Here is a 19916-nt window from a genome sequence, read left to right on the forward strand (position 1 = left end):
ATGTGAGGGAGAGGATGGTGTTTGAAACAGTTAAAGCTGATACAGTGTGAATGCACCCTTTCTCTGCAAACAGTAGCAGAATGGGTTTGGGGAGCAGAGTTAATGCTTTCCTACTGTTGCCATTCTTAGAGCAATTGCTGTCTTTGATTAAAACATAATCGATACCAACTTCTGCACAACTGTGTTCATCTTTGTTTTAAAATGCCATTTTTTGTGATTGTTAAACTAGAAATGAAAATATTATATTGATTTTTGGTGTCCTCTCCAGTGTGCATCCCTTGATGGAAGATGTTCTATAAGTTGTGATGATGATGTAAGTATTTAACAGATTTTTTTTTTCATTTATACCTCCACTGCAGTAGAATTTAAAGTAGATTATAGTGTGCAATGAGATGTTCAGACTAAATTAATCCTGATGTAATTTGGAGTCACGTTCTAAGTATTATGCAGTTTATATAGTGAGGCATGTTTTTATGACTGATTACCAACATTTATTTAATTACGAGAATAGCAATGTTATCTCAAATAAGCTTTGTAATAATGTGCTTTATGAATCCAGTTTTGGAAATGGTATGAAGGTATTCTAAGGCAGTTTTGCTTGTTTATTGTTCATCTTAGAAGCTAATCTCTAATGTTCACACTAGAATTAGACATGAATTCAGAGTTTCACCTGTGTAGAATTAATTCCTCAATAACAGTTAAGGAACAAAAAAGAAGTAACCTGAGTCGGTATGGCTTACTGAGCTTATCGAAGTAGCTTGATATCTTTTCATGACATGATTAATTTGATAAATAAAAATAGTAATTTGAATATTCTATGCATAATTTTTACACAGTATTTGACTTTATACCATATGGTATTTTGGTTAAGCAATCAATGTATCACAGATTAGATGAATTAAAAAGTGGCCAGCATAGCACATTCAATAATAAACAGGGAGATGTTAGGCATGAGTCTGGAAAGATGCTACAAGATTCTACAAAAGTCCAGCAGGGTTGGGTTTGAGATGTTGTATTGTGTATAGTTTTTATCAGCGATGCGGAAGAAAACATAAAGCACTTATTGATAACATCTGTCACCTCCAAAATGAGGGAACAGTGCAAGCAGATGTGAATGACCTGATAAACTGCTTGAAAAAACTATATGCATTTACGTTTGATCGAATGTAAATTCATACATCTGGAAACAAAGCCTGTGGGCCATATTCACATGGATCGAGGGCACCATCCTGGAAAGCAGTGATTTTAATAGGGCTTGAAAGCCATAGCAGATAATCAGATGGACAGGAGATCCCCTTTTCATGCAGTGGCCTGATGCCTAGTACAAAACATACATGAAAGGAAATACATAGTAGGAGCAAGAGGTTGCTTGCCGCTTTAGTTAATGCTAATGCAATGTTTTGCAATCTTTTTTCAAGGTGGGATAACAATTTTTTATACAGTTTTACTCAGTTTCTTACACGTGCTCAGTTGTTCTCAGGGAAGCTGCTACCCACACCTCTCTGAAAAGTCCTGCGTCCCCCCGAGGCAGCAGTCAGCACAGGCATAGTTTTTGCTGCCGGTTACGTCCGGCGCGTTCGCAGCACGCTGAGCGCCGCAGCAGCCGCCCCGGCGCCGTGGCCAACGCCGTTCAGCCAGCTGCTTCTCCCCGCTGTCCTCTGAAGCCGTTTCCTCTCGTCATCTTCAAACGCTCACAAGCTTCGGGCGCTGCTTTTTGCAGTCGCAGCCGACATGTATTATTTGTGGGATTCCATAAGTCTTTATTTTCTTTCTCTGCATATCTTCCTGCTAGTCCTGCCTTGCAGGTCTGTTTGGGACTGTCCCCGGCGTTCGAAATCGACTCCCACTCGCTATGCGGACAGCGCGGCCGCCCTGGTTCGTGCCTTAGCCACGAAGTCCCCGCTCCTTCCACCACCTGCGCCGCTGCGCTGACTGCACGTCTGCTTGCGCAGCGGCGAGCTCGTTCGGGGTCTGCCGGGTGGCGTGCAGCAGCGCTAAGTTCATTCGGGGTTATTGGGGACACAAAACTTGAGCAATAATAGCTGTCTTCTGTGATATTTCATGTAGCGACAATTAAGCTGTGTTGGGGCTTTCCTGAGCATATGTAATTCCAAAATCCAAAGAATTGTGGTAGTTAACCAAAAAAGATCATGAACGTGTTTGAGGAGTGTTTTCTAACATTTGCCATTATTGTATTGGATATTTAGTTCTTTAAAGCAAACAATGTTACTTTAATTTTTGGATTATTTTTCTCTTAATTAATTTATAACAAGTTTAAAAGGTACATCATCGATCTTAGCAATACTACCTCAAGGATTCTATTTCATATCCCCATATACTGTGACATCGAAGCATATGCTTTATTGAAATGTGCATCCAGTATATAGGTGCAGTGATAAATTTTTTTAAAATAGGTGACTGTTCCATATGAGATTCAGACCACAAAAGCCATTCTGGGGACAAAGACAGAATCTAAAACATAAGCAGGTATAAGAATGGAGCACCATTAATTTCTTCAGTACAGCAAATTAGCAAATCATTCAGCAAACTATAACTCATTTACCAGGACCCTGGGATCTAACAGATGGAGGATAAGAGATAGTAATAAATAAAAGAAAAAAGTATTTGTAGAAAGCCAAAACACAAAAGTCCAATGATTATGCCATCTTTGGCAATGAAATGGACCTTTTGAACCAATGAATCTTTTGCATTTCCAACTATAAAGACTCTTCCATTTAAAGCTTGTATCATTTTTAACCATTCAGTGAGCTTTTATTTTCCAAATATAAAGCAATTAAAAACAAAAAGGAGATTCCATGCATGTATTATGAGTACCTGCTAGAGCTGCAGGCTCATTTGCTTAGGTCTAATTCCACGCCGTCATTTGCATTTCAACAAATTTTAAGCTGAGCTCACAATGTTTATTGCCCCGTCCTCCTAAGAGTGAGCCAGCATCTGCTGAAAATCGAGGTCTGTAGAAGTGTAAATTTCGTACGTTTCCTGGCCTTTCTTCGCTCTTAGATTTGTGCCAGCTTACTGTAGACTTAATGTACAAACTTCACCTTGAATTGTTTCCAGCGCCTTTAAATATTCTCATCAATGGGTTTCCACTCCCAGCCAAGCCGCTTGCGAAGTGTAACCGCAGGCAGCCTGGCTAAAGGTAGAGCGCCGTGCAGAATCGCCGCGTCATTTAGCAGAGACCGCCGTGCATTAGGAATGAAGGCTGAGCAGGGATTAATTCCTTCACTTGCAACAGCCTTTGTGACAGAGTAGTAATGGTACCTAATTTCTTGCATTAAGCACGCTCCTGCTGCAAGGGCTTCAACTGCTTCATCAAAACAGGAATTATAGGCATATTATTGTTACTGCAAAAATGCTTTTAGTCCGTCATCACTAAGAAGGGAGTAGACACTGTTAAAGTTTCCAAGAGGCAGCAGCCAGAAACATTATACTTCTTTTTTTTAATCACATTGGTAGTTAATAAGAATAGTCATGTACTTTCCTAAATGTTCAGGCAGAAATGTTTTTGGTATTACATGTATATGCAAACAAAACACAAACTGTTTAAAGGCTTTTCAGCTATTTTCACTTGACACCAGCAGGAGCCACATACACACAGGAGAAATTTAGCAGTAATGTGAACTTTGGTGATTTAGAGCATCTAAAAAAATTTTTTTTTAATGACAAAACATATTGTCTTTTGACAGGATTCTATCAGATGTCACAGATCCTCTTGTTGAATCTATTAACTTTCACAACTATCTTTTCTCAATGGCAAGAAAATATCTCTTGAATGGTTATTGTACAAATTTACAGGTATTAGGAGATGAAGTTAATGCAAATGGAATAGCACAGTAGTCATGCAGAGAATTAACTGATTCCAAAATGCAGTGGTATGGCAGACTTCATTCATTGCAAATCTCATGTTTTTCTCTTTTTAGAGAGCTTTGTATTTGCTCATTCTTCTTGTTTTCCTGATGTCTCACATTTTAGTTTAATTTTCTATTTCTTTTTCATTTTTGGTTTATTAACCCATATTACATTCCATTACTGCTCTTATACACCAGAGTTCTGAAAAATACATAGAGGACTTGAACTTGATCAAAGTTACTGTAATCCAAATGTGTTCTCAGGCCTCAGTCAACATTCTTGCTCTGTTTATTCTGGACTTCATGCCTACTCTATTTTACAAGCTCAGGGACCCTCCACCTATGGAACGTTCCCCTTGAAATCTCAAGTTCACGGAACTCGAACCTCTGGGCAAACCTGTAGCGCTTAGTTCACCTCCAACACCTGTGAATCATTGCGAGTTAAACCTCTTTCACACTAATAGCAAATGCTATTATCCCATGAATTAATCTCGTATTTGAAATATTCATGCTAAGGTATTGGACAAGTAGTTGCACCCTGCTGTCCTTTGTCAATGCTAAATTTCATTTACAAAATGTTTCTTTAATGTAGTGCTGCATAGAGAGAGTTATTTAGCTTACTGGCAAGTAGGTGGATAAATGTAGTTCTGAATGAACGTTTTGCTTGTGTTAATGTTTCTAAAATGACTTGAAATACGAATCTTGTTATCTTCACACACCTCCAAAAAGCTGTAGATCCCACTTATTGCTTTATGCCCGTCTCCAATAGTAATGCTAAAGCCTTAATATCTATTTAAATTTTGAACAATGCCAGCAGATAACTATGGCTTAGAGATTTGAAACATGGCTACTAATTACTGAATCCTGGCAGTCTTCCCAACTGCATGGAATCCATAAACATGCAATGAAGCCTAGTCTCTCTCTTGTCCAGCGTAACTGCTCTTATAAGCTGTGGAGAAATATTGTTTCTAAAGCACTGTTTGATTCGCTTCTCATGCATGAAGACTGCGAGTGTGCATCCCCTAGGTTGTGCCACGCTTGCTTTTTAATTAATAGCAAAGAGCGAGCTGAGGAGGAGAGTTTCCAAAGAGCTCTTCGTTGACTTAGCTCCTCTCCTATTAAAGCGAGTGGGAGGTTTCTGATGGGCTTCAGGAGAGCAGTGTCCTGGCGCTACAGCGTCCTGCTGAAATGCCACCCCTCACGCGCCACCGAGGTCGGGTATCCGCCTCTCCCGAATGTGCTAGCTCTGCTCGAGTCTTTGACAGCACCTTCAGCTTTTCAGGTTGCATTTGCCAGCTTCTGGCTTTCTAGAAGACTGAAGGTTGGAAATAATGAGTTGTTTTAACTTCCTTTTTGACAGGTTTTCTGCCCCTGGGGGTGCCTGTAGCTTAGCTTCCCATATGAGGGTGAATGTCCTGCGTTTGCGTCAGGGAATGACGTCCATTCCAGACTTTTGCCTGGTCTGGGTTTCTTTGGGTTTTTTTAAAGCTAAACTTCAAGCCAGCGTTTCTTCAACTCTCCCTTCCTCTTTGGTCACGCAGAGCAGCACTAATAGGTGGCCGGAACAGGAATCCGACACATCTAAACGTCCCCTGAGCGCTCAGGCTGCATTTTCACAGCATCCTGCACGGTTACTGCTGCAGTGGAACTGCTCCCCTCTCTAAAACTGCGGAGATATTCTGCTGAACATGCAGAATAGAGTAGAAAACAATTTCTTCCTGTCTGTGTTCAGCCCGTTCGTGGCAAGAATGGCTTTAAATTAAAAGCAAAACTATGAGAATTGCTATGCTGAGAGCCCAGAGTTTTTTTCACTAATGTCACAGAAAATTTAAGGAACAATGGTAAAATATTTGCTGATTTAGACCAATGATAGAAATACATTAGAGATTTAACACTGAGGTAGGTATTTAGCAATAATGAAGAGAAACTGAGTAATATCAAGGTTTGAGTTGAACCTTATGTTTAAACTCTGAAGCGCAGTAATTAAAACTTTGCCTGTAGCAAGTAATTCACTTGAGGTTAAAATAGTGCGTGCATGTATGGAGGGAAGCACTGATTTGGGTTTACCTTGTTTTATATAGTTTATACGTCTGACCTACGAAAAGCTAACAGTCCTACCTCTGAATCCAGTTGCCAATTAAAAACACAATTTGAAAAGCTTTAGGAGACCTATGGGGCCTCTTTTACAGAAGTTTCTGGTCCCCTCCCCCTCTGAACAAATTAAAAAATATTACCTTGTCCCCTGTTGGTCCTCCAGGCTGACACTGTGTTTTCATTAATACATCGTTAGTGTAATGACATTGTGCTGATGTTTTTCTCCAAACGCAGAACAAGCCATCAGGAGCAACAAGGGTCTATACCTTTCCAAACTTTGTTATGAGCAAATACTTTTAAGAATGGATTATAAAAACACTGACCTGGTTCTTTTATGCTTGTCTTATGTCCTCTTTTTCTATACACACCTTTGTTTTGTTTTGCATGTATTAAATGCATAAAAATTAAATGAAATAATGCATAATTTGAGAGTACATTCACTTAGAAGTCTTGAGCCATTTATCCATTTAAAAGGCACTTGGGATTGAAGTAAACTAAGTAATAAAATTGTTGTATCTTAAGACTTAAAATTGAAATTATATTTTTATTATTTTTCAGGCAATCAACTGTTACCTGATAGATAACAATGGATTTATTTTAGTGTCTGAAGACTATAGACAGGTAAGCAAAAGATTTTTATTTAACTGTCTCATGTAACACATTTATATAAAGTTACTTGTTTTTTAAATGGGCTGTTGTTGTAAAATGTTAAGGAATTAGTAACATAAGATTAAAAATATTCTTTCAACAAAGAACATAAGTTGTCTCTCGGAGCAGCTCAATTTCTTTCTCCCTGTGGGGCAGGGTCAGCTCTTGAACTCGTAAATGTTCTGTTTAAAGGGCTTTTTTGCTGCAGAAGTGTCTGTCTTCCCTGAGAAATCTTTACCCCAGGAAAAATTCCCTGTGGCATTTTTACCACATGGAAAGGTTGGGAGAGAGAAGGAGGCGGCTGGGGGCAGAGAGCTCTTACGTTCAAACTTGCAGTAATGACATTTTCCAGAACTCTTTGCTGAGGAGTTTCTTTTTCTGCAATGGACTGCAGTCACGGAAGGGTTAAAACTGAGCCCTCGGCACTACAGCAGACGGGAGCGGGACTGTGATTAACACGGGCTCGTTCGAAACGTGGATTTGCTTTGACGCCATAGACAAACGAGTGAAAAGTGGACGTATCATTGCTCAAGCCTGCAGACCTTGTGCGGAAACCGCCTCCGTCCTCATTAACTTTCGCCCGAAAACTGTTGAGATTGTGCCCCGATTTCGCCAGAAACGTCTGAACTTGAACTTCTGTGCTGTGGGGTTGTGAACAGGAACATCCATGCTCCTGCTTAGCCCTTAGGTGGATTGGAGTTGTTATGACTGGGTTGGTTGCAGAGAAACGTAGCTATCAGAAAGAGCTCGGGGTGACTTAAACGAGCGATCAGAGAGGAGGTAAAAACTCTAGGTGAATGTCAAAAAGTAAGCCACACTGAGCATTTCACTTTTAAATTAAAAGCTTGAATTAATGCAACTTGACATCTGACACTTCTGAAGGTAAAATACAGATATTTTTCAGCTTTGCATAGCTCAAAAATGTCTGGATAACCTTTCCTCCCATTCTCCTTTGCTGCAAAAATTACATTTTGGTTGAGACTTTAAAAAGTCTATTAGCAAGTAATAAACAAGGCTGTTTTGTTTCTTTCTGTATCTATCTATCAAACCTGTATTATTTTCTACATAGATGAGCAATGACCTGGAAATAACTCTCATTGTAAAATAACTTTGGTCCATTTTAAACATTTTTGTCTGGTCACCCCCCCCCCCTTTTTTTAACTAATTTTCACAATTAGTTAATTCTGACTGGGGAACTGATTTGCTAATTGGTAGTTGGATAAAGGCAATGAATATGATTAGGAAGAGATTTTTCCTTTGGTAGGTTACCTGATTCTAGCCATTACATATCCCTGTGAAGAACATAGGATGGACAACTGTTGGACCAGAACTAGCCTAGAAATGTGTCATGACTTAGATTCTAAGTTCTTTGGAGCAATGTCTGTTCCTGCCCAAGGGCTGGTGCAGCATCGAGCCCATGTGAGTCCAGAAGAAAAGCTGTGCTTGTGTCTGCTTTCTGGGCTAAGAGAAAAGAGCTGGGAATCACACAGTGCTGGTGGACGGTCGAGGAACAGGTGATGTCTGTGTTACAGTAACCCCACTGACAAGGTCTGCAGGCTCCGGCTCCTATGTCACCGCTTCCCAAAGCACATATTTAGTGAGAAAACCTTCCTGGCATTTCACAGAATGAGACAATTAGATCCTCTTTCCCGGTTCTGCCATGTCCAGCACTGGTAGCTCCTTAAAAACATTTATCTGCTTAACTGCTGCTGAACTCAGCAATTAATTATGAGGTCTCTAAGCCTCAGCTGGTCATTAAAGTTGACTCTGTATTTAATTACGTTTATAAAACATTATACTAATATTTTTATAATTATATGTTCATTAATATATGTGTGTGTATACATATGTACATACATATATGCATGACTACATACATGTCTGTGTGCGTGTATATATACATACAGACATGTATGTATGTATTGCACTCTATATTTACTGGGAACAGAGGGAGGCATAGGGAAGTGGGATGAAACATTATCAATTATTCACCTAACTAAGGTTGTTTCTGCACTGCATTTCTGTGGAAATGCCAAAAATGACCTGAATCATTCTAGGAATTATTTTCCTGAAAATGGGCAATGTAATTCTTCATCTGAATTATAACTAAATCCTGATGTAGTAAGAAAACTAATAACAATTTGAGAGCTAATGGTTTGGGAGAGAACTAATATTTACAAATGGAACTTTTGTGGGGAGAACTGTCACTGAAATATCTTTATAGGACTGAAGCACAACTTGATAAATCAGGTTTATTGCTATCTGAAGTTATACTAGTCTTTTATGGTTTGGGCTTTTTGACATTAACTGACTGCCTATCCCCTAGTTAGGATAATCTTTCTTCATCAGTCAGCTAGGGCTATTGAAGTTAGTGCTTTTAGTCATATAAACTACAAATGTTCCTCTTGCTTCTAGGAAACTTTACACACCCGCATGTTTTGGAGAATGTTCCAAGTTTCCCCTGGGTAAAGAAGGCAATGCTTGCTCTTTAGGTGGAGGAATGCCTCTTTTTGGCTAGAGCAGTAACTTCTCTGCCTGCGAACTCCCAGGTGCATAGTTGAGGTCAGCGAAGTTCCTCGTAATGGAGTTGGGGTTTAGTTCATACCAAGCCTATGGAATCCATGCAATCCGAGAGCGCAGTGCCCTTTCCCCCCATAAATTGTGGGATTTCTCCCTTTAAACAATGCAGAGAACATACCCAATCCTTCTGGGAGCTGAGGCCCTAAAATAAAAAATGTCTTCCCAAACTAGAAAAAATGCTGTACGTGCAAGATTTTTGAATGTCGTATGAATGGCTGCAGATAATGGAGTCTCTTCCACATTACATACCAAATTCGTAACATGAATGTTTGTTTTCTCAACAGAGATTTATTTTTATTAGTCCACATATACTGAACAAGGACAAAACGGGTAATTCATCAGACTGAGTGGTTTTAAGTATGAAATGACTCTGAATGGAGCTAAAATTTATAGGATTGATGAAATGTACTGTTCCAGCTCCTTAAACAGGTCATGCAGGAATTATAAACAATGCTTTTTTATGACTGTTTATGAAATCCTTTCAAAACCTGTTTATATTTTTTTGAGTAACATTTTAATCACAAGGGTTTGTGATCAGATTAGTGTGTTTCCTTTAAGAGCTTTAGGTTTGGATGGCTTTTATTTCTGATATTAGATGTTATATAATGTACTCAATCTATAGTATAGGCTCTCACATCTGCTCAGGGGTAATAATGTAATCTCCATCCCTTGCCATGACTGAGAAGTCCTCTTCGGTTTTTCTGTAGCAGTAGTCCTGAAAACCTGTCTATGTAACTGTCAAAGCCACTCTGGTCAGATCCAAGAATATGCCAGTTTAAATTGCATCCAGTGTTGTTTTGCCATTTATCCACACTTCTGGTAACTTCTTGCATTCTTTCCTTGCAGACTGGCTACTTTTTTGGTGAGGTTGAAGGGGCTGTGATGAACAAATTACTAACCATGGGCTCCTTTAAGAGGTAAGAATTAACTACACTCTCTATCCCTTAAAAAGTTTGCAAAAATAAAATAAAATAAAATAAATAAAACCAAAGTCACATGAAAGAAGCCCATGATTGGTTGAGTGGCCGGATTCTGCCTATGCTTCTCCTCTGTATGGTCTTAGTGTAACTTGATGCCATGCACACTGAATGTCAGGAGTATTGGCGGCTCAGCCTGCAGTGAGTTCCTTGGTAAAAGAACAGCTTATTGGCGTATGATGCTAAAACTGCGTGCTTCTCCTGTTCCCACTGTGCTCAGGTGGAAATGGGATTGGACCATATGTACTACTGAGTGATTTTAAATGGCTCTAAAGCAAGTCATTAATGCAATATTTAATATTTTGACCTGTAAAAGTTGGAGATTGCTCAAACCAGACAGTGCAAAACATCCTACTGTTAAAAGGAAGGAATGATCTGTCACTAATTCATTTTCACTCACATGTTAACTCACATTTGAACATTGCTGTGACTATTGACCTGGTGTTATCATCATGATGATAATAAAAACTAATGATGATTTTGTGTGTCCGTCAAAATGAATTATGCATCCTAGGGAAGTAAGAAAGGACTTTTCCCTTTAACCTCTAATTCAGTACTGGAGTTTTCATGGCTTTCACACAGTCCTAAGAACCTTTCCTTACCCCTTCATCCTCTTACAACTTGTGTAAGAGCATGAGAGAATTGCAGTACATACACGTAATACTTTTCCCTTTTATTTTCCTGTGTATTTCTAGTATAGAAAGATGACACATCGCTGTTCCCATCAAGCACTGAATTTAGTTATTGCATGTGAGGATCTATAGAGCTGCTCTCCAAAGAGATGGTTTGTGCGCTTCCTTTATAAACCAGCTCAGTCTCTCAAAGGCAGAAAGCTTTTTGCACTGCCTGTGTGCATTATAGCTGAGTACCATTTCCAATAAATGACTGGCCTGAAATGGAAAGATCTAGCACTCAGCGAATCATCCAAAATCCTCGTTCTCTGAGGGTGGCAATCTTTCTGTGTTTAGCACTACATTCTTTACCTACACTGTTAAAGGACGTGAAGTAATACCTATTTATAAAACGGGTTCTGTAGTGAAAAGATCTTGTTTATACCAGAGATGAAGCATTTTATTTAATGCAAACAAAAACATGCAGTTAAACTCAAGGGATAGCACATTAATTTGTCCCGCTTTCTTTTGCCCTGCCTAGCAAGGCATTCTAAGCAGAGTATCTGCTGGACAACTGGTGGCAGTAGGACCAAAGCTGAGAAAGCAAAGGCTGCGTCGCTGAAGCAGCCCTTCCAGGCGATGGGGGCGCCAGTTTGGGATGGCTCACTGGCTCGTGATTCCGCCGGTCGGTCGGGAGCTCGGAGGCACTCACGGGTGATGAAGCTGCTAGCTCCGTGCAACTGAGCGGCATGCAAAAGAAAATGTAAATACAACGAGCCAATTATTTAAACACAATAAGCTGGCCATTGCCAATCAGTTAAAAATGGGAGAGAATCAAACCGCTGTAATTGCGCTAAATGAGCCACCTGCTTTTCCGGCTGTACAGCAGATAGCTCAATGCAGCAGCAAACAGACGTTCTTTGGTCTGTGCTAGATGAGGCCTTTAAAATAAATTCTTCCACTGATATGAAGAAATCTTTAGTGGCTAACGAAAAATAATCACACATATAGACTGTATTTTAAAGATTATTAATTTGTTTAGTTTTTTTGTTTGTTTTTCCGAAATTTATTTTATATGGAATAAGAAAAAAAAAAGCAGTGAATGGTGCAGTGGCGAAATCTGTGTTACCAGTACCATTTCGCTGAGAGCATAACAAAGCAGTTACTATAGATACTGCGCGCATTATACTTGCCATTGCTTCTCTTACAACAGAGACCAAACCAGCAAGCAAGCTCTGATCTTTAGGCTTTTATGCTGATGATTTCCAGAGCCAGCCTTTCTCGCAATTTGCCTCTTGTATGGCATCTACGCTCCAGCAGGTGAATTATGTAGCATTGTCCTGTTTGACCTGGTTTTGCTCTTTTGTCATTTAGTTTAGCAGTAGAAGGTTGCACGGTGCCTGTATCTTCGCTGCAGAGGACTTTACTGACGTCCCCACTAACCACGGGGATGGGAGACATTTCCTCCTTTCGGAGTACAGATATGTTCTGCCACCTCGCTGGTTCATGCCAGCTTTCAGGCGCTCTGTCCACTAAAAGAATGAAATAACCCCTTTATGAGTTCTCTCAACTACTATTAATTTGCAGTGATACAGAAGTTCTTTTTAGGATTATTGGGCTGGAAGTGTTAAACAAAAGGGGGTTGTTTGCTCCTGACTATATTGCTTTTCATCCTGCAACAGGCTGAAATTCAATTTTCATGTTTGCTGTTTATCTTTTAAAGTGAACTTAAAATACCTCCTTCCGCCCTTAATTTCTTTAAGCTCACTACTTCTCTTCTTTTGAATGATATGTACATATGTATATGTATGCATATTTTGTTACTTTATGGGCTTCATATTTAGGAAAAAAATTACATGATACCAGTTCCTCCAAAGCAAAGTGACGTTTTGGAATTTCATTTAGCAAAATAATGTTTATCTTAGATCCTGAATATTGCCCACAGTCCAATAATTAAAATACGATTTAAATTCATTATTAAATAAATTAAGATTCATTTATTAATTAAGGAAAGTATCTGCAGCACGTAGTAACTTAGAAAAAAGGGCCTCTTTATAGTTCTTTGTAGTTTTAGCAGCACATAAAAGCAATGATAAAAATTATTTAGTTGCTGGAAGTATGAAAATCAAAAGAAAAACATTAACATCGGAAAATTAAGGGCTGTAGGAGCAATGGGATCCCAAAAGAAACTAACCGAATAAATCTGGAGAAAATTGAATGTATCTTGACTTAAATACACCTCCATACTTTCCACTAGGAGGAAAACTAAGCAAGAAAATAAGGCAGATATGGAAGCAGCATCATTTCCTCTCGCCAGTTTTGTTTCCGCCAGGCATCATCGTTGGGCCTCTGTAGAAGGATCTGTGCTTTGAGATTTAATCATGTTGTCAGGATATAGGACCTCGGTGGTGGGCACCTTGATCCCGGCTTTTCCTCGCTCTAAGGCTCACTGGAATAAGCTCTGGCCGCTTTGAGAGCTTCCCTTGCTTCTTGCTTTTCCTTGCTCTGTTCCTTTACCTTTGCTCACGCGCTTCCTAGCGAGCATCGCGTGCCGGCTGCGCCCTTACGGCATCCCAAATCCCTCACCTGCTTTCTCAAAATAGGCACACGCGGGGGCAGGCTTTCATCTCTCTGTCTTGATTTGCTTTAGAAGCAAAACCTAACAAGTGTTTTGCCTCTGGGTTTTAAGAAGATTATAAAAAAAAAAAAAATTCTCAGCTCTTTGCTAAGCTACTTGCAAATAGCAAAACATTATTAAAGCCAGATCATGAAAACAGTAACTATTTGATCACCAACAGGTTCCTAATTTCCACTGAGGCAGCACAGCCCCCAAATGAAGGATATTTTTCTGTGTAGCTTAGGTCACTTGTATTTAAGCATAAATTTTAATTAAATGTTCTCTAATCTTTTTGAAGGTGTTAAATGGACACTGCTATATTTAGAAGTTCTGTTTCTTTTCATGTGGATTTTTCCAGTCATTGTTTTGACCTTTAAAAAATCGAATGACCTTTTCCCTTAATTTGACAATATTTATGAATGTAGATGTATTCTCTGCAGAAGACCAGTGCTTTGAGTGAAGGGGCAATTCAAAATGCAGTTAGTGGATTTGTTCTCAGCTATATAAATCCAACTGCGATGTCGCAGTTCTTAGACTATTCAACATTTCCCTATCTTTAGTGGTGATTTACTTAGTAAAAGAAAAAGTAAGCCCAAGATATACTCCCTGGTTATGACATAAATATCACAAAAATGTGTCAGGTAGGTGAACAGGCATTTGCATTTTATTTTTTGCATGGGCAAGCAGAAGACCTTCAAGTTAGGAAAACGAGCAGACTCTTTCCAATAATTGTCTGCTGTATGAACCATCGTATGCACTGCAGAGGATGTCTGAAGCCTGTGTCCTTGATTTTTCATTTCTAAATGAATAATATTTTGCTGTACTGCCCTAAAGAATGATGTTCCATTCTCATCAATGGAATAAGTATCAGAAAGGAAGACAGCAGACTGTCTAGCCCAAGCAGACCTCCTTCCTAACTGCGCGCTGCCTGCAGGTACTAAAGAACAGAACGGAGTCTGTCGCTTCCCTGTTGACGTTACCAGTGACAAGAGCCCTGTTCTGATTTTTTGCATTTACCAGATGCATATCTTGTACCTATGCTCTGAAACTCTGGCACTGCTGTGTGGCATGTTCTCTGCTCGTGTTTTGTCCATGTGACATCTAAAATTACCTGTTACAGAACTGAGTTCAGGCATAGTTTAAAGGTTATGTGTCTGTAAATTTTACTACCAATTTCATGCAGTGTATTAGCTATAGGGGAATACTTTTACCCACTTAAAGAGGACCCCAGATGTGTGCTGTGTAAATGGGTCATCCTTCAATATGCTGAAAATAACAGGTTGAGTTGTCATTTTTATAAATGCTGTGCTTTGCAGCATCTTGGCAATTAGGAATAGTTGAATGTTAAAGTCAAGGATAAGCGATGACAAATCTGTTTTGTCAAACTCTGTAATTTACTTTTATTCTTTTCCTTGATCTTAGCGGTGGTGAAAGGTATTAGACTGACAGCTTCTGGACACTGTAATAATCCATCTGTCAGTGAAGGCAGGAGAAGCAGAGCAGCAACAGCGTGGGTTTTCTTACAGTGTCCTGCTATCTCCCCACAAGGACCCTCTCTAGATTTAAGACACTAGTTTACTCTTGATACCGTTCAGTACTGTTCCTCCCCCGCCGCGAGAATGTGGGACAGGTTGCCCATCCGTGCTTGAGTTAATGAACATCGCTCCATCAGAAGTGAGCTGTACTCACCATTCGTTCTTGCTTAGACTAATGAGTAAAGGATAGCGTCAATAATTAGGGCAGGATTTCCTATATTATCAGCTTCCTATGCTTGTTTTTCTGAGCATTTCTTCCTTTTTTATGAAACTGAGGTTTACTTCCATGATAAGACAGAACAATATTAAGCTTGTTATTCCTACAAATTTTATGAATGTCCCCAAATATCTTGAACCGATGAAAAAATATTTGAAATTTATGCACTGAAGATCTTTTTGCTATTATAAGTGTCAGTTATGACATTTTACACTACCAGGTAGAAATTCACACATATGCTGAAAATCTAGCTGAAAGCCGAAGAGTGCATCTGTTAATACGGCTGTGCTGCCCGTAGTTCTTAGAAGTTTCGTTTTCTGGAACCAGCTTTGTGCTCAGTTGTAAGTACGTTGCAAAGTACAGGACTGGAATTTACTGTATCAGGAAATTGACTGTAAAAAGGTTTTCGCTAAAATGTGTTTGGCCCCTGAAGATATATACAGCGGAGGTGCACATTTAATTGTTGGAAGGGTTGGAATTATTTTCCATTACTTAAAGATTATTACAAATAGTCCGTATCTGTCTTATGACCGCTTTTGAAAGCAGTTTTCTGTGGACTTCAGTGATGAGGTATGTAAAAAGGGGCAGTTAACAGCGTGGTGATGTCCGAAGGTCTCGAGCGTGTTGTCTGCAGCGGGAGTAAAGCACTCCTGGGAAGTGCTGCAATGCACAGCGTGTGCTGAGGCATACAGACGGCCTTAAATTTAGATCACGGGAAGCAGGCAATTATCGTGTTCGCTAACCGTAGTCAGCTGAACAGGATACAGGTAGCTGCAAACAGGTATTTAAAACTGTAATGCAGTCACTTCAAAAAGGGCAGTCTGGAAGCCTTTCTTTCTGCAACAGTTAGTTAAATCTGTCTGAATGACAGGAGAGCTTACTTTATAACATCTCAGAAAGACATTGGCAATAAAATAGCACTCTAGAAATGACACCTGGACACAGAAGCACCACAGTATCTTCGGCCAGTGTTTTGACTACCAGTACTGCAGTAGCCTTAACAAGGAATAGGACTGGAAGGCTTTTACCTTCCTATTACATTTCCAAGAATAAAACCCAAACAAAACTGTATTTGAATTTGTAAATGCCATGGAACCCATTTATATGGAGCTTTAATATCGTTCATAGTGACAGAGAGTCCAAAATTGATTCAATATGTTGCAGTGTTCAGATTTCAGCACAGTTATGGGTTTCATCCACCGATCTTTAAAGTGTATTGCAAAATTCCTATTTGCTTTTAGTGGGGAAGAATCAGGTCTTTGTAAGAATGTTTGGCAGCAATGATTTTGCTGATATAATTTGCACATCCTGTGTTGTACTTGTTTGAATTATCTTTAGAAACTTTCAGATAGGTGTTGAAACTACCCACTTCAAAAATCACTGAGATGATAAATGCATTGTTCGAAAAGCAGAACTTATTCCAGACTTCTGTTATTCAGAAATGCATGCCTGGCATGTACCTTCTAAATGTTCGCTCCATTTTTTTTCTACCCTGATACATTATCTATTTTCTGGTTTGTTCCTGAAACAGAATCTTCACACCGGCAACACCTTTAGATATATTTACTAAAACTTTGAATTTATTGTACTGTCATCTGCTGACATTCAAACATAGCCAAACAACAGCAATTTTTGCAGTGTTCCACCATGATTTTGAGTTTTTTATTACAACTCCTCCCCTCTGCCATCACTTTAAAACTTAGTATTTCTTTCCTTGTTAAATGCAATTGTATTTAACTACATATATTTTAATATTTTTGTTCCTCTTATTCATAATGCAATCTGAGATTGTTGTATACTGCCTACAGTACAATAAGACAATCCACAAAAATATAATATAGCATGTCTGGGTGCAATATTAATTGTGTTTATGATTATTTGTGTGAGTACATATTTCAATCTTTTTATGGCTTTTTATCTTTGAGCATTTAAAGAAACTATTTATTATATCTCAATAAATGTAATACTAACAAATATTAATATTGAGGGGGAAAAGCCTTTTTCCAATATGTAAAATTGAATTTGAAATTATATCAGATATTCCAAATGACACACTATAATGGTATTTGATTAATACCTCTTAACAGAATAAAGAAGCCCACAGATTAACCGAGCTGTTCTTGTGGATGGAATTGAAAGTTGAGAAAATGATTGCACTTCCAAATACCAAGTGAATAGTCACCAAACTTATTCTACTGAAAAATCTTTTGCAAAGAATAAAGACCAAACCAAATGCTATTCTACTCCGAACACTAGCTAGTGAATCAAGTAGGGTGGGACCATTGGAACAACATAAATTTCCTTGACTGTTCTGCAGAGAGCAAGTTAAAATCTGTGAACCGTCCTTGCCTGGGCACTAACCAATTGCTGCCATCGCTAGGAGGTCCCTGTGGACGTACAACATGGTCCTTAGATCTAGAGGAGTAAAACAGTCGAGCTAACACCAAGAGTGGAAAGGCTGAGGTGCAGAGATTACATTACAGGGGCTGGATTCTGACCATGGTTAAGGGGAGGAAAAAAAAAAAGCTAGAGGAAGGAGGAAGTGGTGTATTACTGCATGCCGTACGGGCAGCACAGCTTACACCATGTACTGCTCTGTTTGTCTTGGCAGATCTGTGTGCGCGGATCTGGCTGTGGGCGTGATTCTGCCAAATATGGTCAGTGTTCAACTTACACCCATGTTTAGGTCTCTAGTTATGCGTTTGTCTACCATGTGCCTCTCTCTGCCAGTCCAGAAAACTATGGCTTCTTAGCCATTTCTGTTCCGAATATAAGATAAAGTCAATCATGTAAGCGGTGTGACTATGTACTAAATGGTTAGTTGAAGCTGCAAGAGCCAATATATTTAGATATTGTGCCTGTGAGCCAAAAATAAAATGTAGTGCATAATAAAGAAGCTTTTAGGGATGGCTGCTGTCACAAAATTAGATCAGAACAATTATATACAGTTTCTACCGGTATGGATTACAACCTTTTATTGGTACAGGTTGCAACGTTTCATGGCATGCAGTGCAGAATGCCTCTTGGTGATGCTGAATGCATTTCATGACCTGTTTTTGGCAGCTTCTGGGACATCCTTTCCATAGCCGAATTTGTGTGCTCTCCTTTCCTCTTCACTTAGAAGCAAGGCACACACCACAAAACATTGAAGTCCCATCTCATACGTTTAAAACCATTTACGTCCGGCTGTGTTCCCTTGCCCTCGATGATGCAAAAGTCAAATGGATATGTTCAAATAATACTAGTAACTTTTATATATTTACACTTGTTGCAACTTATCAGATAAAGATTCTATTCTACATCTATTACAGATGTTAAATGCTTTTTCTGTGGATGTATATAATCACTTAATTGTTCTATGGACAGACAGATTTAGAGAAATAATCACATTTCCATATACTATCTCTGAGTTCTGGATTTTACATTTAGATCTCTAAAGTGTGTCAATGATGAGTAAAATCAAAAGCAGAAAGAAATTTCCCTGTCAACTATGCATCTGAGGAGGCTTCTAGCATATGTTAATTACAGCAGCTATCTGACGTGGAATATTTTGCCCTCATTAAAAGAAGCAAAAGGAAACCCATCCTGTTCCGATTGTCTGCATAGCGAATGCACTGCCATTCACCCTCTCTCTCCTTTGGAGAAATGCCATGTTTACGAATCAGTTACGCACTGAGATGCTAGAACAGTAGAAGTGTCTTTTTGCATTTTTTGGAGTTCAAGCGTGGTCTCTTGTGAGAAGCCCCTCAAATGCATAGGTTCTTTCACTTTCTGGGGCTAAATGTGCTGCGCTCAGTCCAGAACCAATTGTTTAAGCATCATGTTGAATGTATATTCTCTTCCTCCTTGCGTTGTTTATCTCGTTGTGTATTACACTGTATGTGTATCTTCCCTGTTTTCTCTTCTCCCAGTTATGCCTTTGCTTTGTTCCGCAGTCCGATAAAATCCTTACAAAGTTTCCACGCTGTTTCTTACCTTTATTCTCCTTTGTGTGTAAAGTATTTTAATGATCCCTTTCCCTCTCTTCCCTACCACCCTTACAGTTTTTATTTGCCTGTCTACTTTGCAGGCAGACTGTTCCATAACATCATTTTTATTCCAGTGTGTTTTCTTCTTTTAGTCAAGCAGTTTTCTGTTCTTCTCTGTAGAATTACACTTTATGACTACCAGGCCATGTGTAGAACAAACAAAGAGAGTAGCGACAGTGCCCATAGCTTACTGGACGTAAGTATAGTTAATTTTCTGAGCACCTTTCCATGCAATCATCAAAGAAAACTGTTGCAAATATATCATGGCCATTGTAAGCCCATAATTTTAATTTGGAATGCTTACAGCTCTTGTGTTTATTATAGTGCATAAGAGGAATGTTTTATTATAAACAAATGCAAAATGTTAAGCATTTACAAGTTCAAATCCTTATACAATCATTTTTAATACTGGACCACCATTTCGGAGGCGATGTCAGAATGTCCTTTGTCCCATACGGATGCTCGTGTTTGGGAGGCTGGAACCAAATATACATTTTCAGTATGTAAACACATACACACATGGAGATATGCAATTCAAATTAAAAACTGAGGGTTTTGTTTTATGAAAGAATTGGTTCAATTACCGAGCAAACACAAGTCAATGTTTTTAACACATTTACCCAAGTATTTAAAGAAGATATCTTTTAAAGTAGAATTTCAATGATCATTTAGTCCCTTGCCTTCTAATTAGCTCTGAATACAAACTCTGTTCCTCTGCAAGGCCTGATTAGAGTCTAGCT

The 19916-nt window shown here is 39.0% G+C and overlaps 1 protein-coding gene across 1 annotated transcript in view; it reads left to right on the forward strand.

Moving 5' to 3' along the window:
* Positions 1-19916, forward strand: part of LOC112971748 (voltage-dependent calcium channel subunit alpha-2/delta-3) — a 187307-nt gene that overhangs the window by 138447 nt on the left and 28944 nt on the right. The window contains exons 19-22 of the mRNA XM_026077430.1: positions 269-313; positions 6522-6584; positions 10038-10108; positions 19297-19372. Coding sequence (XP_025933215.1) covers positions 269-313; positions 6522-6584; positions 10038-10108; positions 19297-19372 — 255 coding nt within the window. The remainder of the gene's footprint in view (positions 1-268; positions 314-6521; positions 6585-10037; positions 10109-19296; positions 19373-19916) is intronic.

The sequence above is a fragment of the Apteryx rowi genome, unplaced genomic scaffold (genome assembly GCF_003343035.1).
Source record: "Apteryx rowi isolate R43461 unplaced genomic scaffold, aptRow1 scaffold_452, whole genome shotgun sequence".
Classification (NCBI taxonomy): domain Eukaryota; kingdom Metazoa; phylum Chordata; class Aves; order Apterygiformes; family Apterygidae; genus Apteryx; species Apteryx rowi.